This window comes from Puntigrus tetrazona, chromosome 21 (assembly GCF_018831695.1).
Source record: "Puntigrus tetrazona isolate hp1 chromosome 21, ASM1883169v1, whole genome shotgun sequence".
Taxonomy (NCBI): Eukaryota; Metazoa; Chordata; class Actinopteri; order Cypriniformes; family Cyprinidae; genus Puntigrus; species Puntigrus tetrazona.
In genome coordinates this window covers 2,129,482-2,155,559 of record NC_056719.1, presented here as the reverse complement: position 1 = coordinate 2,155,559, position 26,078 = coordinate 2,129,482, and the positions used below count along the sequence as shown (strand labels likewise).

General features: G+C 37.8%; 1 protein-coding gene across 2 annotated transcripts in view; it reads left to right on the top strand.

The window, feature by feature from the left end:
• The first annotated feature begins 68 nt into the window (after positions 1-68).
• Positions 69-26,078, top strand: part of whrna (whirlin a) — a 77,973-nt gene continuing 51,963 nt past the window's right edge. Inside the window, exons 1-2 of one of the 2 annotated variants that reach the window (XM_043222166.1) lie at positions 69-660; positions 1,202-2,107. In XM_043222166.1, coding sequence (XP_043078101.1) covers positions 1,373-2,107 — 735 coding nt within the window. In that variant the 5' untranslated portion in view covers positions 69-660; positions 1,202-1,372. The remainder of the gene's footprint in view (positions 661-1,201; positions 2,108-26,078) is intronic. The other variant, XM_043222165.1, reaches the window with a different exon arrangement.

Here is a 26,078-nt window from a genome sequence, read left to right as displayed (position 1 = left end):
AAACAGTGGCTAAAAGTATATCAGTGACTCTAAATAACAGTTCTTAAAATAAGCAGATGGGCATTTGTAAGTCCTGGGCGCACTCATGTGTTGTTGGTTACTAAGCAACTTACGCGAGCTACATAAGCTGCGTCATTTCCTGTGCAGGGACGCGTTGGAGCGAGCCAGTTCAGTCGATCCCCTTGCTCCGACAGCTGAAGGCTAGACGACGAAGACGGTCGATCTCCGTGCCGTTTTACTTAGTTTCTTCGCGCACTTACGAATAACTTTCCAACCTGTTAGATTTTTTTTGTCTGTGGAATACACCTGGCGCACTTTCCAAGGGACTCACGCGCGTTTCAACTTTCTGATTTGAGCGTGCCAAAGGATAACAACTTTGTGTTTCAGTTTGAGTGCCATATCCTCCAAATACGGGACAAATGGATTAGAACTGAACGCTGAACCCGGTGCTCTACTTTTGAAATTAATCAACGAGAACGCATTCATGTGATTATGGTGGTTGTAAAGCTTTGGATTTCTGGGCAAAGATCCTGAACTCCTTCGTAAGGGATTCACTGTTGACGACAGAGATATTGGAGAAGACGCACTGGCCACTTGACCCTTTTTCGCGAGCGCAAGACGCACCGGAGCGCGCTGCTTTCTGTCGGTGTTATTTGGAAGGTGCACTTTCCTGTCTAATATAGGGCTTTTTATTTACGCTTTTTAGGTTCTTTCTAAAGTTATGGCTATCACAATTGTAGATATTTTTTTTTTAGCTAAAGTCTTATTTTTATACATTTAAAACGCTGATTATGGAGTGGGATTCCGATGACTGTAGTATTAAATGCATATGCCATTAAATTATATACTGTTCATATTCAAACCTATCTTGCGCAATTACATCTTTTTCTCAATAAACCTTCGATATATATATTAATAATAATATATCTGGTAACATTGGATGTTGATGTAAGTAAAGTGAATAATGAAAAAAATAAACAACATAAACATATCCTGGTTTATTCGTGGAATTCTTGATTTTTTTTTAAAACGTAGTGTTACCTAACATAACATTGCTTTGTTTAAATTATAACATTTATAACTAAACTTTTTTTTACAGCGTGCTTGAAGTGTTTATTTCAAATTCAAACTTTTTATTTAGCCTATTTATCTTTTGCTTTAGGATACTTTCCTAATTAGATGTATGTTTTTGGTTTTGTAGGTCCTCTGTGACCCGTTCGGTGTATTATTAATTATGACTGTGAACATGAAGGCATCGCAGTGCCATGCGCCGCTCCGCAGACTCCTGTAGACTCGGTTCCGGTGCTACTGCAATGCTCGCCGGACCCCTCCGCTTCCGCGTGGCTCTGTGATCCAGGCAAAGGGCGCGAGGATGAGCACGGACCTGGAGCGCCTGTCGCTCAACTCTTCCTCGGGCAACTCCGTGGCGTCTAGCGCGCGTACCCTTTCCGCCAACGTGAAGAAGCTTCACAACGCGCTCAACCTGCTGCTCAGCGACCTCGAGAGAGAGCAGTTCATCCACTGCCTCAACGTGTACCACTCCAAACGCAACGTGTACGATCTGGTCCAGACGCTTAAAGTCATACTGAACGTCCCGAGCAAGCGTCAGCTCCTGCCCATGCTGCGGCTGGTCATCCCGCGCTCGGACCAGCTTCTGTTCGATCAGTACACATCTGAAGGGCTCTATTTGAAATCCGACGTTCTTGCGCGCAATGGTGACCCAGACGGTTCCCACGAGGCTGCTAATTCGAGTCCAGCACACGGGGCTCACTTCTCGCCTCCTTCCGCGTCTCAAGCCGCTCTGCGCGGTTCTCCTGACACTATCAGCACCAGCAGCGATGGGACAGCGACTCTTATTCCATTGCTGGGGAGAAATTTCTTACCGGAGCCCCCAGGAGAGATCCGACAGGTGACCCTCAAGCGTCACAAGAGCAACGAGGGTTTGGGATTTAGCATCCGCGGAGGATCCGAGCATGGAGTTGGGATCTATGTGTCACTGGTAGAACCGGGATCACTGGCTGAGAAGGAGGGCTTGAGAATTGGAGATCAGATAATGAAAGTTAATGATAAAGTGTTCGACCGGGTCACGCACGCAGAGGCAGTTAAGGTAAGTTTTTTTTTTCTTTAATATAATAACTATAAATATTTTTATGGTTACATAAGTGTAAATAATATTGCTTAAATACGCAAACAATGTATTCTTCCTTGACTGACTTATTCACGCATGCTGTTCTTGAATCTTTCCTTCTTTGCAAAACTAAATATTACTTCACCCGCAGATTGCGCCTACAGATTTTGTAGCCATGTTTAGATCACCTGATTCTGGCCAGTCATTTGACCACAGGGAACAGGCTGCACTACTTCTTTCTTGATTGATTATTAATGCAAGACAAGCAGCTGAGAGTGTCCCTTGAAGGACCGGAGGGATAAATGCTCGCTTTTATTGAGATGTGTTCGCCAGAAAGGCCTGCACAAATATTGATGCTATTGATCGGTGTGTGCAGATTAGCTTTAGTTGCACGACTGCATGTGGCATATCAATTTTGTATTATTAATATTTGCCGTGACGTTAATGCTTTTAGATATTAGGCATTTAATTTTGCTGTTGTCATTTTAAAAGAAGAGCATTTCATAATGCTTCACATACTCACTATTACTGTAATCATAATTTATATGAAGGTGTTGCTCGTTTCTGGGCCACACATGTATTGTTACTGAGATTGGGGGCGCTGTCCGTGGTTCTGAAACCTGCTGTTTGTTCTAGATTGCATTCTATTCAAGTCTTTTTTCTTTTCCAAGAATAGTATGGTTTGTCAGTTGTATTATAAGACCATCATTCTTCACATGCCACAGCATAGACCCCGATGGACCTCTCAGGAGAAACTCTAGGCGTCATTTGTAAAAGGGCAATTTTCTGAAGTACCCATTAGTTTCTACTAGAAATCTAAACATTGCCAAAAAATAAGCAACAAGCTTTGATGCACTTAAAAAGCATATTGAAGTTACGTAGTGCACTTTGAGGCATCTTCAAAAAGTGGTTAGACTTTCTCCGAAGACTTCCACCAGTGTTTCAATCTGGGAAACCTCAAATAAGGCCTTAATTTTATAATTTTACAGTGATCATATTTTTTTACAACATTACAAAACATGAAAGCATCTGAAAGTGTAGATAAGGCACATTCCGAGCATATTTCAAAGTACTGGCACATAGCTAGAAGCTCCATTCCACTGATACGGCTGGTTTGACTCTCATATCCCTGTGTTTGGGAATCTCCGTAGAGTTCTGTGCCAAGAGAAAATTAACAAGAACAGTTTGCCACCTTTCTGTATCATTGTTTCCCTCCTTCGCTGGGGGATAACTGGCACAATTGAGCAGCAGGGTATAAATTTCTGCCATGCTGCCTTCTTTAAACAGAAGCTAGCAGAGGGGGGAGGCTGCTTCCTCCCAGTTAATCATATTGATCTGCATGAGTAAATGGACGATCCTCTCCCCCAGGCTGAACATGACCTTCCGCTTGTCTTGATGCTCTTGTTCTCATGTAATGCAGACATAGCCTAGGTAAAGACACAAGAACTGCCTGAGCAGCCAGAACGGAGAGAGACAGACGGTGGTTTTGCTAGGTGCAGATAATTTTAGCACAGTGTACTTTTGATTGGCGCCTTCATATGCTCACAGGCAGAGTTATCTCTCATTTTTCTAGCAGAAGGAAGAACATCTATTTTAGTTACAGTGAGGATTTCCTCTGGGTTCTGTTGACCTTTGTGATGTGTAAAGGAACCCTGAACGTTATCCGTTTTGCTTTTTCTTTGTGTTTCTTGGATTATTGTAGTTTTTTCAGATAAAATAATACACCTTTTTTTTTTTACTAGAAGTTGTGACAACTTCACACATTGCCATGCAGCTAAAATTCTACTCACGGTAAAAGTAACAGTATCTGTGTCGGAAATTGCATACTCTCTTCAGTGGGTGCTTCTTTTGAATAAGTAATTGCTTTGCGACCAATAAAAAGGTTCTTTATAGTAGGAATGTAGTCCAAACATACAACATTTATCATGTGGTCATTATCGTGTGACCTACCAGCTGCCATACCAGTTGGTATGGCATTCATAAATCCTATTCCGTGGCATCATTAGATAGTGAAGTTTTCATTAAAAGCTGCTTTTTGCTTGTGAAGTTAATACTGATCTTTTTAAACATTCTACTGTTTTCACATAAGCCTACAGTTTTGTTTAGTTTTTTTTCCCGCACACTGCCTTTTAAAAATAAAGATTCTTTATTGACATCAGTGGCTCCATGGGGAACTTTTGACACACATCTCACAAAATGTAATCGATTCAAATGGTTGTAGTATTGCATGGCTCTAAAAACCCAATGTGGAACCTATTATAGGAGTGCACTTAAAATATGTATTAGGGAAGTGTACATGTTTGGATACAGCTACTGTTTTAACCTGTCTATACAAAAAACAAAAGAATTGTGAGATCCAGAACATTCACAGTCAGTCATAATTAAACGGAGCAGCATTTTAAGCAAATGCGATTTCAGAATGAGTTGAGAGATCCTGTCCAATGCCAGTGACTGGTTAGAAAAAAAACATGTCGCTTTATGTTGTGTCTGGTAAGGAGGTTTGTTTGTGTACACAATGTTTGACACACTCTTGCAGGTGGTTGAGTTGAACTGACATCATTATTTCTCTGCCTGTGTCTTCTAAACTTTTCTTGTTGTCTGACCAGCCGTCTCTATCTCTCTCTGTGGGACTCAGTGATGAGGATGAATTGTATATGCTGTAGGTGACCTGTCAGCATCATCTTTATAGGCTATACTGAATGCGTGCGATGCCCTTTGGCCTCCCGTGATTGGTTATACTGTCCACATGGCCTTTAGTGTTTGTTCACAGGGCTGCTATGATGGCCCGTATGATCAATGATCTTTCCTCATCTCCCGTTTCAAGGGTGACCCAATATAAGAGCACCTGTTAAATCGAGTTGATTGAATTTTACTGCTGGGACTGCCAGGGTGCCCGTGGCTCAAATTTAGAGGAGGTTGCCTCTTGCCTTTGTCTTGACACTGAGAGATGATTAAGACAGAATTGTTTATCAGCTAACAGTCAAATGCTGCTTTGCAATCTCAGTTAGAGCCAGACTGGAAGATTCATCACTAGACCAATGCCTCTAACCGTACGTGCCCACTTGTGCAGAGCTGAGTGAGCATTTTCAATTCATTCATGGAAGCTGAGCAGCAAGTTCGTTCAGGGCATTGAGATATTAACTGCAGAGCAGTATGTGCAAGGATAGAATCAGAAAGTTGAGAGATACTAAATGTTATGCAAAAAATGGAGGGTGGCTTACTGTGAGACTATCTTGTTTTTTTGTTTTTTTTTAAAATGCATAGTGGATTTAGTGCATTCAATTACATTGTTGCATAAAACTGTATTGAAACCATATTTTTTAAATGCTATGTGTATAGTTCTGGGACATCATCTTAATATCCTAATTATTTTCGGCCTGAATGGAAAAAAACAATCATTTTCACCCATACAGTGTATTTTTAGCTATTGCTACAATGCTTTTGTGGTCCAGGGTCACATTTAACACACATTGGATCCGTTGAAAAGGTTCTCTCGTCCAGTTTAGACGCAGCGTTACAGTAGGTTAAATCAGAACATAGAAATTTGATTGTGTGATTCGTGTCCCCTGCTTCTTTTCTGGGGTGCATTTTACCTCAGATCGCCACAGATCAAAGAAGTGGATGAAAGAAATCGTGACGTTTGAAGATTATCGGAGATACGCTCAAAACATGATTCTCCTTATGATTGGCTGAATGTTCTAAGTGACAAATCAGAGGAAATAACCCTGCATCTCTCAGGGTTGCTTTCCAAATCTTTGAGTTTCTTCTGTGGAACACTATAAAAGATATTTGATGAATGTCAGTTACAAAGCCATTTAGTTGCTATTGACATCTGTTATTTTCGGCCCTACGAGGGAAGTTTGTGAACTAGCCTATCCATTTACAAATTTTGAATGAATTTTATTGCATTAGATACTAAAGATCAAACCAAGTGTCATCTGCAATTAAATGATGCTAGAGATTTTAACTTTATTTTTCTGACACACTTTTAAAAGTATTTTCAACTGACTGCTCTTGATGTCATTTGAAAACGGCAGACTGCTTGCATTTTGTCTTGTGCTGTGCAGATTTTCTATACACCGATGTACATATAGGAATACATTTTTTTTCAATGACCAATTTCCCAACAAATTAAAGCGGGTTAATGGGAAAGAGAGCCTTTCTCCATCTCTCCATTCTCTTATTCACCGGCTTTTCTTCATTAAATGAAACGTAAAGCAGCACATCAGTGTTATTCATATAATTTCTCAGCCTCTCGGCTAATTGTCTCAGATTAGGCGGAACACATTTTTTTTGTCCGTGCTCGCATGATCTCTTGTTCATTACGTGGGTTTAGAGCAGGTGACTGACTGTCCCTTGTATTCTTCATCTTGATTTAGCCTCACCATAAAATGGAGAATATACACTGCCTTTCTCTGACAGACCTCATCAATTTGAGGCAGGGCAGGATTGATGCTCACTCATTACACCCTGTTGGGAACCTGTTGATATATGGCTGACTGACTGCAGATCATTGGCCCGCATTTCTGTGATTTTAAGACCACCATCTCACAGCATGTGATATCTTTGATATACTGATCCCAGATTTGTCGCTTTTGTGTTTGTGAAATGACTCTGGTAAATCAGATGCCTGTTGGTTTTGGATCCTGGGAAGGGTCACAAATAAATTCTTTGTGACTTGCAGCGTATTCAAGGTTGTAGTTTATCAGTATGTTTTTGGGGGTTTTTTTGTCATCAGATTTGGATTTGACGTTAAATAGGAAGGATAAAAGCTGAATAAATATTTTCACATTCAGTGTGTCTGGCATGTTGGACGTAAAATTATAGTCATTCACTTACAAAATACTTCCTAGACATTTTTATGGCTCTTAAGCCATTTTTGCATTTTAAATTACTATACATATAAAGCAATTTTTGATGAATGAACGTCTTTTGTTTTCTAGCTCTGTCATTCGTATTTACTCGCTCACACACACACACATGCGCGCGCACAAGCTCTGAATTATTCTGTGAAGGGAAAAAGCGACGCCCAGACTTGACGTGGCAGTCTTTCTTTCATGCTGCAGAGAACTCGGGCTGGTTTTATATATTTATTTATTTTCAGACTAATGTAGTGAGAAAAACGTACGGCATGAAATCCTCCACAAACCACACCAGGAAATGAGTTTGAGCTTTAGCCTTGTTACACAATCCTTGTATAATGTAGATTGAAATAATCGGTTGTTCTTGACAACAGGATTTTAAAGACGATGAACACATTGAAAAATTGATAATAGACTTGCTTCCTTTACGTTACTGGACCTTTATCGCAGTACTGCTCTAATCCAAAGCATTAAAAAAAAGCTAAATAAATAAAATAATATGTATTTGTGTACTGTCTGGATCACTCTTACCTTGTTTACCGTGCAGGGATAACAACTAGACTACACGGTGTTTACAACCAACCTCTGCTCACAAGTGACTTGTCCCTCTGTGTTTTGTGGTTGCAATATAATTAGCAATTTGAGCAGTGGAAGCTTGTAGCTAATTAATAGGACTCTCCTCCCTGTTTTTGCCTTTCATCTCCTCTGTCCTCGTTTGAGCCTTAAAGGAAGACCTAAGCATGTCATTTAATACATTTGAGCCTGACCCCTCCCCCCGCGTCCCATACCCAGCGTCCCATTGTCCTGTCTGGACCCAGACCATCTGTTGCACAAGCTCTTGTATCCGCAGCACGACTCGCCGCCTCTTATGAAAGAGAATAGATGAAGGCATGAATTTTGCTGTGTCCACGTTTCTAATGAGGCAGTGCAGTATTGATGATATGCGTGATCTTTTCCCATTGGCTGATCTCTCGGCTTTGACCTCTTATTGGCTGACACCTCTGTCATGGACTCCTGTTGGTAAATAATTAAAGAAGCTCCACCTTGTCTCAACACGTACACTACTAATGTCAGACACACAGATAGGAAAAGGGAAGAGTGTGATGTGGATACTCTTGCAGGAAACTGGATTTAATTAAATGCTTTTATTGTGTTGTTAAAAGTAATTAAATAATGATATAAATAATCATAACTGTAACCTTTCTAGTGTATAAATGTTAATAAATGTATGTAATATTAAAAATAAACATTACACACACACACACACACACACAGATGCCAATTGATGATTGAAACTAAAAATGTTATGTATTAAATCATCTTCCCATTTTTCTCTCTCCTCCTCCTGATTTTTCTTTTCAATTGGTTAGTGTTTTACATGCGCTAAATACAAAATTCAGTTTCCTGCATCATACGCCCTGCTCATCTTTAAAAGCATGACTACATACACATCCATACGCCATATAAACTCAGGCCCATCCATATCAGTATATAGTTTTTATAGATGATTTTTATTGATCCAAATGACATTTGTTAGGACGTACACAGAGCGCCGTGGGCAAACCTACATCACAGGCCTGGATATTTCTGCGCAAGTATACTTGGATGTGTGTGCATGATCGCTGGCAAGAGCATAGGAAATTAGCAGGCACAACATGAATCGTCAGCATGTGGGTTTGTTTTGTTTGTTCCATCTGGTTTTTAGTGTCATGTGACTCTCTAATGACTGGTCTTTAGTGTTTGTTGAATATAGCAGCAAAAGTAACAGTATGAGCTTTGCCGCTGAGACCGTCTGCTGGGTAAAAACCCATTAAATGACTAAATGGCCATCACTCTCTGAGTGAAGTTCACACTGAGCCTTAGTCGATGTGCATGTGACTCTACGGACGTGAACCACTCTTACCCAGAGTGCCTACACTTGCCAATTTTCGCCTTGTGTGAGGGATGGCGGTAATTGACCTACGAAGGTTACTTTCATGTAGTTTTCTCTTTCAGCTTTGTGCCATCCAGCCTCTGTCACTGTCATCTGCCCTAGTTGTCTTTATGTATTCAGCATCCAGATTAATCATAAGCTCGCAGCCTATCGATCTGGAGTTTATTGGCAGAGGACATCGTTTCTGATTTGCTCGACGGTTTTATAGCTGGCACTGTTCACCAGATGCATCTGCTAATTGACTCTCTCTTTCTATGGTTTGTTTTCATGCTAGGTTGGGTCATTGGTCTCATGGGCACCGGCTCACTGCCCAGTTTGTCAACACGCAGCATTAAAATACCACAACACTCCATCCTTATGGAGAAAAAAATACTTTTTGTATTGATATGCATTTGAAGTGTCTTGTTTACTTCCATGCCCACTGTCTGCCCAGTTTTGTGGCCTGGAAAATAAATACTTATGGATGAAGTAATACAATACAATATTAAAAGCAAAATACTGAAATACTAAAAAGTTAAGATCGCTGTAAAGTAAAAACTACCTAATTTATCTGTTCATATTTAATTGTACAATAAAATGCTAATTTATCAATTTATTTTTATTATATTGTCATTCAGCCCAAATTCAGCTGTAATTAAAACATTTATTATTATTATTATTATTATTATTATTATTATGCATGTCTAATTAAGATACACACAATTATGATCTAAAATAAATAACGTTGTATTTACGTATAGCGACAAAAAAGTTAAAATCTAGAACAAATGTGTATGTGTGTGTGCATAAAAAAAGTGTTTATATCTATATATGTATATGAGAATTTCCTCTCCCTCTGTTTTAAATTTCTGTTAGGTATTGATGCATTTGAATATAATTGTGATGGGTTGAATGTTCAGTCAGATTTGAGGAATATATCCTTTTTAATCTCTCGACGTTCTGGGACTCTGTTATAGAATAGTGTTTAAAACTACTTAAAGCTGTCCTCCCAGAAGGATCACGTCTGTTATCTTACTGAAAAGAAATTTGAAAGCACAGATTTGAAAGCACACACATATGAGGAATGACACATTGTTTGGTCATTGAGGATTAAGATTTCGAGAGATAATTAAGATGTTTCGGTCAGATTATTAAAATCGCTCTTTAGCGAGGATGTGCCATCAAAAGGACTCAAAAGAAAATAATTTAATTCCCCAAACACGTACTATTTTCCCCTCTGGTATGAGGAAATAGATAAAGGGAAGGCGGTCAGAGGCATATGGAGATATTAATTCTGCACAGATGTGTGCAGGGTCATGAAGGGGCGCTATGTTTTATTATAACTCCTCTGGATTATGATGGAACGGCAGAAGCCGCTGTACAAGGAGACTTCAGTCTGCACCGGGTCCAGATAATTGATTTCAATCTGAGATTTATGTTTCAGCGAATGTCCGGAAAAATGAGTTCTGTACGTGGAAATGATATCTAGCCTTCAGATCAGTGTCAGAGGGTAGATATCCTTCATCCCATCCTGGAGGACTTCAGACATCGGTGTTGTCGCAAAATACTGTATCCCAAACCATGGACACAGGCTGATGAGTTTTTCCCTGTGGATCGCTGCCAGTGGAAGCTGCCAGAACCGCTCATCTCCACAGGCTGGCTGGACCTTAAAGGCCCTGCATCAGGGAAAATAACAGCATCTGGGGAATTTTCAGCCTAGAGGAGGATGGGGGTGGCGGGTTGTTGAGATTTATGATTGAAGGGCGCTATAATGAGAGAGCATGGATTTGATAGGTGATATAATTGTTCTGCCACTCAGGATCAGTAGACGACATGCTCATATGTTCTTCATGAGCGTTGTGGGTTACTGACAGATACAGACTGCTCACGCCTGATAATACAGTGGTCTGACTGATCCAGTCAATCTGACATGTTTCACATGCGGTGGTTAAAGAGGTTTTGTAGTTTTGCGCACAGATTTTTTTTTTTACTCACTGTCTTTTCTTTTCTATCTTATGACATTCATTTTTACCAAGGGTGGTGTGGCGGAGTGGATAAAGCTCAGAATGTGTAGTCACACTCGGTTCGATTCACTCAAGTAGTGATCCATAAGTTTTCACAGTTTTGCCCTTGAGCAAAACACTTAACCTCAAGTTGCTTGGAGGGAAATTATTCCAGCTGCTACCTTTTTAGAGAGTTACCTACATGTGTAAAATTCACTGCAATGATACTAGGGTGTCTTGGGGAAGTGTGTGTCATGTCCCACTTTGGTGTCCATGCCAAAAAGGGATTTTATACACATAAATGCTAGTAAATTGTCTTCTTTAATGCTGCAAATAACTTTAGTGAAAATAAAATGTCAAAATATGGGTGAAATAATGTATAATGATTGAAACATAATGTGATTGAAATGTAGAATGTAGTAGTTTGAATGTGATTGACAAGATATGTAAAGATTAAAATTGAGTTTTTATGACATGTAGTGGTTCTGGATTTTAAGTATATATAATATTATGGCAATATTTTTTGTTATCTGAACTATTATTACTAAATGATTTTTTAGTAGGTGCCTTCAGTTAATCGTGGTGAAAATGTACATGAGTAATTTTTGGTTTGGGGAAAAAAACAGGACACATTTGTAACTATATATGTACGGGGAAAAAGTAAATCTGTATAAAACTAATTGTTGTGATGCTTGACAATGCCATTGTATTTAAATATGAAATGTGTATATATTTCACAAAAAATATGTAATATATTCTTATATATATATAAATTATTTCTTATATATAGTTATATATTTAGGTGGGTATTTATACTTTTATTATTTTTATTCATTAATATTTTACAATGTAAAATCAGCATTTTTATCATTTAAATTTAAACCAAGATTTATTTTTTTATCTCTAACTCTTTCCAGTGATAAATTATAATTCGATTTCTAGTAAGCTGCAAAACAGTGTTACTTTTAAAAGTTGACTAATATCACTGTCCTCTTGAAATGCATCTGCAGAGCACTTTATTTTGTCCCTCTTCACGTTCCTCTTTCAACATTGGGCAGTAGGCCCAGTGGTGTTAATGTAGATCTAGCCCTTGATTCTGACCCACATTAACCCTCCCGCATAGGTTCAGACGGGCCTGTGTGCTGAGTGAGCAAAATCTCCTTTCTCGTTCTTACTAAATCTGAAAGAATTAAAGCATCGCTCCACAAGGGACGGAAGAATTTGCACAGCAGTTAGCCACCTGTTTCTAATATCTCTCTATTATATGTACTTTCGCGATGAATTGCGCTTTGAGGAATCCTGGCAAGACACCAGAGCATATTTATCCCTCTCAATTTTCCTCCATATTATACCTTCCTCCACAGCTGTTTACAGATCCAAGGCACATACAAGCAGTATTAAGGATTTTCTTGCAGCTTTTTCTGGAAGCAGATATTAACTCGTGCCAATCATATCGGCTCATGGTCTCATGCTTTTGCCATTTGGCTTCAGAGGTCAGTTACCCAAGCCAAGCTTTTAAGCAGCATTATGGTCAGTTACATGTTACAACTTCTAGCTTAAGTTAATTTAATAAAAATGTTTTTTTTTTTACATTACATAGATGTGTATATAAAATGTAATATTTACATTTTAGTCATTTAGCAGATGCTTTTATCCAAAGCGACTTACAAATGAAGACAATAGAAGCAATCAAAACCAACAAAAGAGAAGTCTCAGTTAGCCTAACACTAAAGATAAAATATTAAATATTTGATGAAAATTATTTTAAATGATTTTAATGAATTAAGTATTATAATGTAATGTTTTGATTGAAAAAAAATGTATCATCGGTGATCATTACTGTAAATCAAAAAACAACCCTTTTGTCATTATGTGATACTTTGTCATAAGTTTGTGACTTATAATAGAACAATATACAAAAAACTACTATCTATGTACTTATAGCACATTTCATGATATCTCTGAGTTCACAACAAGTTACATTAAAGTCTGTAACTTTAATGCAGATGTATGCTTAGCCCGTGTTTGTGTTCTATAACACTACATCTCTCTCTACTGTGTTTTCTTCTGATTCAGACCTTTATGTCAAGAGCTGTGCTGTTATGATGTAAACACTCTTTGACTGTACAGAGAGCCCTTGCATGTCAGGTGAAGGCTATGGTTAGCTTGTCCCTGATGGCCGTCCTGCTGCGTGTCAGTGTTTCTGTGCGACAGGACGTTTCCTAGGAGAGCTGGGAACAGCTGTGTAGCAGGATTCGGGTAGACGGCTCTTAATACAGCTCCACCAGCATAAATTATGCTTTAGAGAACAGAAGGGGAAAGACTTAAACGTAAATAGCAAAGTAGTAAGTGGAGCTAATGAGCTGCACTCTGAGATGCAGCGACACACTTTGTTTCTTTCTTCTTAGATCTCTTGTTTCCTATAGCCTTCGCAAAAATGTATTTAAAATAGCAATGTCTTTTTCTTTTTTTACCAGTAGCCTAATTAGCATTTCCCTGATGGCATATAACAGTTAAACAAGTCAGCAGTGTGGACATGAGGGCTGGGTTGACAATATACTTCTAACTTTCTTATTTCTAATCTTCATTTTAATGAGCCAAGATATTTTAGTCTATGCTGTTTTTAGCTAATGCGTGAAAAAAATGCATTGTTTATTACACTTATTCACTTATCATTAAAGTACCCCTATTATGGGTTATGAAAGGTTCATATTTAGATTTTTGGAGTCCCCAAAAACAGGTTAACATGTACAGAAAGTCAAAATCACTCTCATTTTCAGGATGTTTTATTTGCTTAGAGCTGTATTACACACTGCATGAAAGGGCGTTTTCAAAAATCCATAATAGTGGCATTTTAATCGTTTATATTTCAGCAACCAAATGGAATGCAAAGGTATTATCTCATGTACATATAAAAACGGCCTGATCTGCAATTTAAATGTTTTAATACTAATAATAAATGTGATTTATTAATGAATTGTTAAATTAATCTCATTTTCAGTTTCAGATTTTGTTGAAGAAGAAACATTCAGTTTCAATTAAAACAAGTTTTCTGGTGCATCACCAATGCAAAATGAACTTGGCAACTAAAGTGATATTAAATATTAACACAGTGTAGGGGCACAATATATATGGCTTTTTAGTGTCAACCAATATTAGATATTTAATTGATTCTGACTGCGTTATTTTGGTCATCATTTGGTGTTAATTCTAAGGGCAAAACTATGAATACATTTTTTTTTTTTTGCATGTTTTTTTTCTGTCCAATAGGTTTATTACACATTGATTTACTAGCAGGCGTCTTTTATTATTTCATATGTTAACACACACACACACACACACACACACACACACATTTCAGGTCCTGCAGGATCTTCCTCTGTTTCGAAAATATTGCAAATATCACTTGAAGAGTTCTTGTCTGACACATCTTGAAAGATAATTATCATTGAAAAACTGAAAACAAACCAAAATGTGTTTTTGAAACCTATTTTTTTGTTTTTATCAACACCGATTTACATATCATCTTCCAAAGAAGGATCTTTATGGATGGCCATTGCTCTCTTTCTCTCGGGTTTTCTCGCTTTCTTGGCCCCTTTATCCTACCTCTCAACCTCAAGGCCAACAGGAACATAATAAGAGGGTGTGATGGATGAGACAATAGGAGAATGGAGGGAGAGATGGATATGAGGAGGGTCACAAGCTCCTCTCACAAAAAACATTGGAGAATGAATCAGGAAAGAAGGGGAAGTGTGATTGACTGCTGATTAGAAAGAGGAATTAATGAAAGGGAGTGGTTGGAGTTTTTTTTTTTTATTCTAGCATTCAGAACCACTGGACAGAGTGTAGCAGAATTAAACATGACACAGTGCACAGGGTTATTTTAATAATTGTAATGGCAAATGTATTATGTGATTTATAGTATACAAATGTTACAGATGATACTCTCAGCGCGTCTCATTCACTAATAATTGTGCATAAATTGTAAGCTTTTGGAGTAAAGTTTTGACCAGTTTATGTTTTACAAACTTCAGAGACACAGGATTTAAAACACAGAAGGGTGCAATGTATTGTGTGCTTGAAATGAATCTATATCACTTCTTGTTGTTTTCTCATTCTCTTGAGCAAGAGGGCCGTTGATGTTAAAGTAGATCTTGCCCTTGGTTATGACCCACATTAACCCAACCGCATCTCCTGAAGTAGGAGACGTGCTGAGTAAGCATAACCTTCTCTCTCCCTCTTAGTCAAAACTTCAGAATAAAACAGTGGCACTCCACAAGAGAGGAAATGTTTGCACAGCAGTTAACCACCTTTATATATCAACTGCCGTAGTAGTTTAGTAAGTAGTAGTTTACGTTTTTATGCACTCACTGTGTATGGGTGTGTGTGTGTGTGTGTGTGTGTACACTGACTGATACTGAAGACTGGAGAAATGTTGCTGAAAATACAGCTTTAACATCACAGAAAAAAAAATTACGTTTTAAAATATTAAACTAGAATTGTGTCATACTTACTGTAGTGGCGAAATTTTTTTTTTTAAATATGCATGGCACAGAATACATTTTTCACTTTGAAGTTTTCATCCCTTAAGGCAATGATGGCAATAAAATAGTAGTTGTAATAAATAATTTAATTTCCCTATTGTTCCTTTAATGTTATATTAATAGGCTTGTATTTTAAAGTAGTCGTTTCTATTTTCAATCTAACCTTGTGATAATATTCATTTGATGACTTGTTTAAGATGAAGTTGTTGTGCAGTGAGCATTTTTATGTTTTCATAAATGTAACTTTTTAGATTACGTATGTATATGCAATATAAAGAGCACTTGTGACTGAAATGACTAAACTCCTTTGAAAAAAATTGAGAGCAAAAACGGTTCGAATTTTGTTAGCTTCAGAAAACATGCGTCGTGTGTTTTCCACTGGTACACCCAGGCATATAAATTGCTGTTTTAGAGCTTGACACCCCGGGTCTAACACATTGTGCATTTAGACCAGACGTTTAAAAATAGCACAGATGAATTGCGTGATCTGTACGCCCCCCATTACAATTTTCAGACCTGTTGTTCTTATATGTATGTGTGTGGTTATAGTTTCAACAGCCAAAAGCTATTTCTGTAGTCTATAGTTATTTTTTTCTAAGAGCGGAGAAGGTGAGACACTAAAACATTATCTTTTCTCCATAAAGAACCCTTAGTGCTGCTCATTGAAATTGAAATCCCTGCGCTGCAGAGCCCAGGTCTGCTGATCCCCGAATACCGCTCTCATTGTCACATGGGCAGGCAGAGTGTTGCATGCTGGGAAGAAAGGTGCAGCGGAGGGGTTAAGAGGCACTTTGAGCCACACGGCTGCCTGCGTGAAGAGCTCCGAGCTACAATAGAAATACTCACAGCAGGTGCACCCTCCAAACCAAAGGAGAACACGGAGGAAAGGAGAGGGTAGATGGAGCTTTTAGAATGACATACCACACGATTTGTCATTCCTCCTCCTTTCCTGGCTGGCTTTGATGAAACGCTGGAGGATTTTTAGTTAATTAAACAGGATTAGGTATAACCTAGGGATCAGGCTGTTCAATTATCCTCCTCTCTGGGTTTTTTTTTTTCCTACAACCTCGCTCTTTTGCTCCCACTCGTTCTCTTTGTAGGAAAAGATGTGTTGGCTTTTAAGTAGAACTAATGATTTGCTGCATTTCATCTTTAAGCCCAGAAGTGCTGCTCTGGACAGCAGGAAGCACACGACATGCACAGGAAGAACAATGTCCTATGCGGTAATCAGCTTAACCCTGCACACACACTCCCTAACAATGCTCATTAACTTCAATTAAGTTATCCATGTACAGGGGAGTAACTAATTAAAAGCTGCGATACTACTAACGTAACTACATTTTTCAGTAGCACGACAACAGCAAAACAGTGTAGCTTCACCAGCGCTTTTTCGAGCAGTAATTATGTGACACAAGAAATATGCATTGAGAAGGCACCAAAGATTGTATTTTTTAGTCAATACAGTGTTTCAAAATATCTGTTATGTTCTACAAAAGAAAGAAATTCAAAGTGGTTTGGGATGTTTATCCAATAGTTCTCCCAAAAATGAAAGGCCATGTCATCTTTTACTCATCTTCCAAACCACTACGAGATTCTTTCTTCTGTTGAACATGAAGGACGATATTTTGAGGGAAACATGGTTTCGAAAAATACTATGAAAGACAACGGGGACCACTCTTTACAATATCTTATTTTATTTAGAAAGAGGGTTGAGTAAACGAAGACTGAATTCTTATTTCTGCGTGAACTTAACATGAGGTCAACCCAAAAGGAAGAAAGTGAAATTGATTTTGCAAGCTGAATTTAAAGATAAATTATTAACACTTGAGGGGCCCTGGTTGATAGTGACTGAAATATTCTGCGATCGATATTCATATTGATTATTTGATTCCTGGGTTGCTATCTCTGTTTGGTCGTCGTTGTGTGACCACAATTGAAAGATACGGTTGAGTGAGAGCAAAGAGGAAAAAGCAGAAGACAGTGCAGACATTGCATGGGGTCAAACAGCTGTGTGACGGGCCGTGCCACTCCTCCACATCAAGTTCCTGTTCTCCCTAAAAATAGCTTCCCTTCTCTCCAAGCACTGTGTAGAGGGAATAACACACATGGCCCTCCTTCACATCACTTCACACACCTCTGTGTTCATAGCATAATTTCTCTGTAAATCCATCCATCCGTCCAACATCCATCTGTATATCTATCCATCCATCCATCTGTCTACCTAGCTCTCTATCTATCCTACAATCTGTCCGTCTGTCCATCCGTGTATCTGTCTATTTACTCAATCTTTCATCTATTGTTCTTTCTTTATCTGTATATGTTTCTGTCTTTCTCTATCAGTCAATCGCTTAATACTTCTGTCTGTCGTTCTGTCTGTTTATCAGTTTGTCTTAACATGGGTAGTTGACGTATGTGTCTACGAAAGCCTGTTTCCGCCACTGAATAAAAAAATTTTAAAAAAGGTTATTGCAACCTTTCATGTCATAATTCTCATTTTTATTCTCAGAATTGCATGATGCAAACTTGCAATTTTTTTTTAGAATTGCGAAATGTAAACTCGCAGTTGCAAGTTATGAAGTCAAAATTGCGAGATATAAAGTTGCAATTACGTTAAAAAAAGGCAGAATTGTCAGAGATTTGTATTTCGCAGGTCTGACTCTATAACTTGCAATTGCGTTTATATCTCAAAATTCTGATATCTTGTATCCTGATGACACAAGTCTAAGAAAAAACTGTCTGAACTGTGAGATAAAAAGTTGCAATAATATTTTTAAAAGTTTTATTTATTGGTGGAAACGACATATATGTATTTGTTGCATTCATGTTTGTCCATATGCATATATCATTCTATCTATAAATCATTTATCTTTCTGTCTATCATTCCTTGAATTATTTTACTGCTGCATCCAAACGCTCTAAAATGCTGCCTTCTGAAGGCACAAAAGGCATCAAGTTACGTCCGAATTCAATTCTGCTTTACTTCCTGTCACCGGAGGTACGTTCTTCTGATTGAATTTTGAAGGCAGCATAGATGTATCCTTCACTGCTTTTGATATCCCACATTCCTGTGCTTTCCATTCCATGACGGTTGAGGTAAAAAATAAAGATGGCATCTGAAAGATGCATTTCTTGGCCAGTTTGTGTGTAACGAATATTTCTGACTACGCTTTTACAAATTTATAGTGAGAAAACAGACAATACATGGGTGTGTGTGTATATATATATATATATATATATATACACACACACACACACCCATCTATTGTCCGGAGAAGTCTGGTCTTCATGGCACAGTTACAGCCAAGAAGCCATACCCTGACATGGGAACAAGGCCAAGTGATTCAAGTATGCACGAAAACATAGGAACTGGGATGCAGAAAAAATATTTGGCTATAGCAGAAAGCAGTTTGTTCGTCAAAGGGCTGGAGAGTGTCTGCAGGCAACGGTGAAGCATGGTTGGAGGTTCCTTGAACGGCTAGGGCTGCATTTCTGCAAATGGAGTTGGAGATTTGATCAGGATTAATGGTGTTCTCAATGCTGATAAATACAGGCAGATACTTATCCATCATGCAATACCATCAGGGAGGCGTATTATTGGCCCCAAATTTATTCTGCAGCAGGACAATGACCCCAAACATACAGCCAAAGTCCTTAAGAACTATCTTCAGCATAAAGAAGAACAAGTGCTGGAAGTGATGTCATGGCCCCCTGGAGCCCTGTCTGGGATTACATGAAGAGACAGAAGGATGTGAAAACCTACATCCACAGAAGATCTGTGGTTAGTTCTCCAAGAGGTTTGGAGCAACCTACCAGCTGAGTTCCTTCAAAAACTGTGTGCAAGTATACCTAGAAGAATTGCTGCTGTTTTGAAGGCAAAGGGTGGTCACACCAAATATTGATTTGATTTAGATTTCTCTTTTGTTCATTCACTGCATTTTGTTTATGTATGAAAATAATATTTAACACTTCCTTTTTTGAAAAATATATATATAAGTCATTGCCTCATAAGACAGCGGGGCAGCAAGTCAGCTGCTTAGGCCTTTGGATGCAGTGTATCTGTTCCACTAACTTTCTATCATTCCACCTGTCTGTCTTTCATTATTTCAGGTAGTTTTATCTATTGTTACGTCAGTCAGTTGTATTGTTCTATTGCTCCTTCTGTGTATCTCTCTCTGAACTGTGTGATCTAGTAGTTCTGTCTGTCTTTTTATTAATCTTTTTGTCCATCTATCCGCAGTTTATCTGTCTCACTTTTACATCCATCCATTCTTCTTTCTGTCAATCCATCCATCCACCCACGTTCCTGTCTGTCAATCCAGGAGTGCTTATTTTATGCCACTGCTTCTTTGTAATTATGCACTCTCAGCCTCTCTATAGGATGGAGTGGGCGAGAACAGTGCAGGGTGGAAGTGACTTCTAATATCATGCATTAGCAAAAGCATCCTCCTTTAATGGAATACAGCAGACATCAGTCTAGCATATATGAAGCCTGTTTTCATACACTGTAATTCAGCTGTAAACCAGGCTTTGGCATACAAAAGCACATACGACTTCAATTCCATTTGAGATTGAATGTAATTTCTTAACAATCCTTCAATAAAGACTGGAAAAACACATTGGTATCACTACTTTCCAAGCCAGATTAGAAGACCAAACATCACCTTTGTGTAAGATGCCATATACTCTACAGCAAAACCTGACTCCTAATATTGCATCACTAATACTTCATAGAGTGTGAAAGAACACTTCCCTTTTCTCCTCCTCTCATGTGTGTTGCAAGCCACCAGTGTATTTAGTGATGGATTAAGCTGAAAGAATGGATGCTATAAAATGATTATCGGTCCCCTGATGTCCTCAACATAAATGGCTGTTAAGTCTGACTCTGCAGGGGCTTATTGTACAAGCCTTGTTTATTGGTCTCTCATAGTCCAGTCATTACTTAATGACTTCCTCATAGGCTTTATGCTTAATGAACAGGCCTCATGTAATTTAGCTCCGTGCTGAGCAGAAAGGAACAAGAAAACTCATTGGCTGTATGCGTAGCCCGTCATGCCACTAATAGTTGCAGTTGGTCGATATGATGTTAATCAATGCTGGTGTGTTTGTGGATGCAGTATTTGTAATTAGGAATTAAGAAATTGGCATTTGCAGTGAATTTCCTGCTATTTTTCTCAGACAAGTGAAAATGTGGGGTTGGAAATATTGACCTGTCCTTCCACCTTAGAAAGTGGCTTGCATTAGTGCAGTCGAAACGACAACAAAAAAAACCAGAAAATCCCTGAATGGATATTGATTAATTTCGTTGTAGAGGCCAGTGACTGCTTTTCTGCAGTTATAATATTGTGCGCTTCTGAGAAGAGCTGTGTTTTTCATGAGAGTGCGTGAATGGAACCTGTCATTTAAGTGCCATGTGAATAACTTGCTAGAGATTTTCCATTGACTTTTCTATTGTTTTTATATTCAGTGAATTACACTTTTTATCTGCTAAAAATATCCCTAAACATGTCCTAGCCAGGCATGAAAGAAATCCACCTCTGCATAGCTGTATTTTGAACGGGCAGTTTGCTGCTGGTTGGTCCCCATAATGCATAATCACCCTTATTGGGGACATTTGGTCACTACAATGTTGGCAAAATCTGAATTATAAACACACACACACTCCTGGACCAGACTGAAACTCTTTTAGATACAGTATGCATTTGAATAAACCTTAGGAAATTGTAATTTTCTCCGCTGAATGATTTTGAGAGAATGAATATGCTTTCAGATCATTCCTCACTCTGCTCAAAAGCAAGAACATGTCGTTCTCCGAACAGTAACTGTAAAAAATGCAACTGCACATTTTCCAGTTAATAAAACCTGTTAAGTCTCAAATACTAAAAAAGCTATTTTCTACATAAACTGCATAAAAACCCTTGTCAGATCAACAAAATTACTCCAAATATTGCCCCAACTAGTCGAACACAGCTGTTTGAACAAATAATATCATGTCATTAAAATGTTAAGGCTTTGTGAGTTCCCAGCATGCATTTCAACATGAACAAATCATGCAGTTTGGTTATAGGATTATTGTTTTGCTATTTGCTGCCTTCATTTAAACTTTTTTTGTTGTTTTATCATTATTGTTATTTGTTGTACTGTGATGTAAAGAGCAATTTTTTTGAACATTTGTTGGATGTCACCATTCATAATATATTATGGTTAATATTTGGAATATTTTAATTCCGAAGAAAGATATGCTTAAATGATGATGATGATGATGAAAGCCAAAATATTAAATGCAGTGTGTGAACAATTACAAAGTAATCCACTATTTTTACAAGGGGTCAAAATGACCATTTTTTTAGACCATTGAGATTTAGAGCCAAATTAACTTTTAGAAAACTTCAGGAAAAAACATTTGACAGCATAATTATTTTACTTTTGTACAGAGATTGACAGGTCTGTTAGTAAAATCTGTTAGTAAAATCAGACTTTAGCAATCCTTGTTGCATTATTTGCCAAAGGTTACCATTCAAAAAAAAATTTAAGACTTTGTTAGAAACTTTTCTTTTGGCATCTTCATTTTTAAGGCCTTTTATGATTCGGTTCCAGAGATATGGAGATCTCGATTTGGCTCTGTTAGTGAATTGTTTCTTCTTTAGATCTTCTTTATTTATGTTTGACTTTCGCCATAAAAAAGGTTAACACTAAATGATCCAGCTATAGTACCGTAATAAAGCTGCATTGCTTTTTTGCACACACAGCATTGCAGCCCAGTATATAGTTGCAACGCACACACTTTCATAAACTGTTTTTATTTTCATACTTAGTGCACGTCATATTCGATCGTGTTCAGCCTAAGCAACATTATACTGCTCTGTTAAATGCTGATACTTAGCTCAATTTATTTGTATTTGTAGTATAAATTAAACATGTCTGAATTAGTTTTTTTGATGAATGGAATCAAAAGTCAGTTTTTCTGAGCAGCTTCTATCTGCTTGAATAAGAAATTATGTCCAAAATTATATCATAAATTTAGCCTAATTGGGTTTAATGACTTTTAAAAATATGCATTTTTCATGCCGGTCCAGCTGGTGTGTATTCTAGAATAAAAGTTAATTGGCTCTCTTAACTGTAAGGCTGAATTCCCTTTCTTGCAGCTGCCGTATTGAGCCTTGAAATTCCCCCTTTTAATTTTTCTACACATAGTCTGTGTCCTTGTCATTTTGTTTCTAGATTAGCCTAATGCAGTCTCATTATCTTAACATCTGTTGACCAAATGCAAACCTACTATAGCCTTCTGTACAGTGTTTACCAGTTTGTCGAGTACTAGTCACAACCCTGAGGGTGGGGGTTAAGATAAAGTAAGCAGAGAGTTAGAGACTAAGCGTAGAGTGGAAATTATCCAGTAAACCACGCCGTATCTTTGTTTGCGGAGTGCTTAAGCTCTTTGGCAGGGAAATCAGTGAGGTTGATTGGATGAGGCTGATGTGTGTGTGTGTGTGTGTGTGTGTTTGTGTGTGATGATGGCTGAATTGATAAGCAGGACTCTGTCTTATCGCCCAGACAGACCCACTGAGACGTACGGTGAAACGCCACAGGAATGAACGTAAAATTAAAGCACCACTAGGGAAGTGAGCATGTAATTAAAGAGCTAAGTCAACAAGCTTTCCCTTTTTTTCTTTTTGTTTTTATCTTTCTAACTCGCATTTTCTTTTTCATCTTTGCGAGGAGCTAGATGTGAAGGAAATTGGTCGGTGGTCGGTCAGAGATGAGCCCACAGCTGTTTTGGAAATATTTTTCCTTTGGTTTGTGTTGCCGGGTGAGATTGCGGAGTTAGCTAGATCATGTGGAAGATATCTCACTTCCCCTTTTCTATTATCTAGCCAGTGTCTCAATGTTAGTATGTTCTTCAGGATTCTTCTTCTGTTGAGAACAAGAAATAAACAACTCTTATTCCAACATACTCTGCTGTATTTTACAAAATCCAGGCATGTGTATAATGCAGTAAGACTAAATTTCTCCTAAATATAAAAGTGTCTACTATATATGTCTATTATATGTCTAGAAATATGTCTATTATTAATATATTAATATGTCTTCAGCCCCAAAAAAAAAAAAATAATAATAATTCTAAATATTTTATTATGTAATCTTTATACTCACTATCGTTCAAAAGTCAACAAGGTCAGTGAATACAATTTTTTTTAAAGAAGTCTCACCAAGGCTGCACATGAATAAAACCAACAATATTGTGAAATATCATTACAGTTTAAACGAACTATTTTCTATAAATGTATTTTGAAATATTATTTATTTAATCTTTTAATGGAATTATTTTAGCAGCAATTACTTTACTCTTCAGTATCTAATATTCTGTTTTACTTTTCAATAAATATTTCTTATCAATATTGAAAAACAATGCTCCTAAAGACTTGTTTCAGGGTTCTTTAATATATAGAAATAATATATGTATGTAAACCCTTTATTTTGGATGTGATTTATTTGTTTGACAGCCCTATCTAACTCTCTCTCTCTCTCTGTTATCAAATGTCTTACTCGATCAATTTAATGCATCCACATTGATTACAAATAACAACTTCTTTCATAAAATAATCTGTATATAATTTCTGAAAGCGATAACATCTTGTACAGCTTATCTTGTTTGAACAATAGCGATTTTACTGGAAAGCAAGAAAAAAACAACAGATTAACAATGTGTATGTAAATTAAACTTGGCTACATTTCCTACACAGTTGAATTAGTCCTCTTGAGTTTTCATTGTTGCATCCTGTCTGCACCTGTAGGTGGGCATACGTATCGAAGTGTGCCTGAACGGCAGGCGGATATCTAGCAGATTATCTCTTGTATAATTAAATTTGGCTGCCGTTTGCCGTGTGTGATTTGATTCCCTGTGCTAACGCGGCCTCGCATGACTCAAGCACGTCTGCTCCTTCCTTTCTCGAGCCGGTGGGTGGACCATAATTGGACCCGGTTGAAAAGGCCACAAGTGACACTGACAAGCCACTAATGAAGTGATCCGGACAGTCAGCCCATCTTTATGTGCTCAACCTAACTGGCTGATCCCACAGAAAAGGAAATAACACTCCAGGAGACAGAAATCAGGGCTAGAAACACAATTACAGCCTGATTTCTCACATAAACACGTCCCACAAAGCACAGTGTGCTCAAAAATGAAATAAGGGTTTCTCAGAAGTCAACGCTGCTGGATTCTGCATATGCACCTCCTGGAATGAACTGTGGTCTTTTCTTGAAAGTTTCTGGAAAAAGCCACTTTAATAGGGCTGCTATTTTCTACCATTACACTAATAGACTCATGTAGATATCCAAGAAAATCACAATTAGCCTGGCTTCTTGCATAGGATAAGACAGAGCGTAACAATTTATTTATTTTTTTTTCATGTTTGGTTTTTTTATGATTCAAAAATATATGATTTAATTGAGAAGGTACATTATTTCTGGATAAAACGGTTTATTTATTATTTTACTACTCAAGCCACACATAAGCCTGTTTCATACTTTTAAAAGCATCTCAAAATAATCACTCCGTGATAAAACATCTAATTTTGTAATTAAATTGTTTGAATGTTAAAATAGTAGATGCTAGAAGGAGTTTAACAATGTGTGTGTTTTTTTTTTCTTCAATTTATGACTAAAAGTCTTGATAACTTGATAACTCATACATATTCTAATGTATGTATGTACTAATACAAAACATACAGGTTTTTAAATCAAGCAAGACTGTGACTGAACTTGACTGCATTTGAAATCCACTTGTTTAGCTTTCTGAATGAGCAGCCTAGGCTCATTGGGAATACGTGCCTCTACATACATTTCAGCAAAACTGAAAAAAAAACCTTATACATATGAATCACTGCAGTTTCCAATTGAAATAAACACTAGAGGCTGTAACAGGTACATTTTTGCTTAGTCACATTTTGATTAGTTGCAGAATGTTATGTTATGACCTCAAAACTATCGTAACATCCCGCACAATTTAAAAACTGACACATTTGAACGTAGTCGTCACATATACAGCTTCATATGTATGAGATTTCTAATTTACTAGGTTTACTCAGTAGCTCACGTGATATGCCGTTGCACCTGGCGATGAAAAAACAGTACAACAAAACGGCTCAAATCTACATAAAGGAAGGTAAAATAGCATGACTGCATCAGCGAATAGATTTTTACATTACTTTTGTAATGTAATCTTTAGCCACACTCACTGGATATTTGAATTCTGAACGCCTGAAAACGTACCTCAAGCAGCATAATAAAAACGCTGCAATACGTACCTGTACCAACATAAAAAAACATGCCGCGTATTGTAAACGTGTGTTTTAGCAGCACTATCTGGACATTTCACTTTGAAACTGCTGCGAAACGTGCAGTAAAGTACGTAATTATGGGGTTGCAGAAATGTATGTAGAGGCATGTGCTTACGAATGAGACTTTGATGTCTGATAAAAACATCCAAAATTAAATACTTTGCTATGACACGGCTGGCACCACTGCCCACTGTTTGAATCACTGTGTCGGGTCATGTTAGATTATGTGTGTGTGTTTTTGGAGGTAAGCATCCCCTTTGGCGGTGACCCAGGTGGTGGAGTTAATTTTACGCAC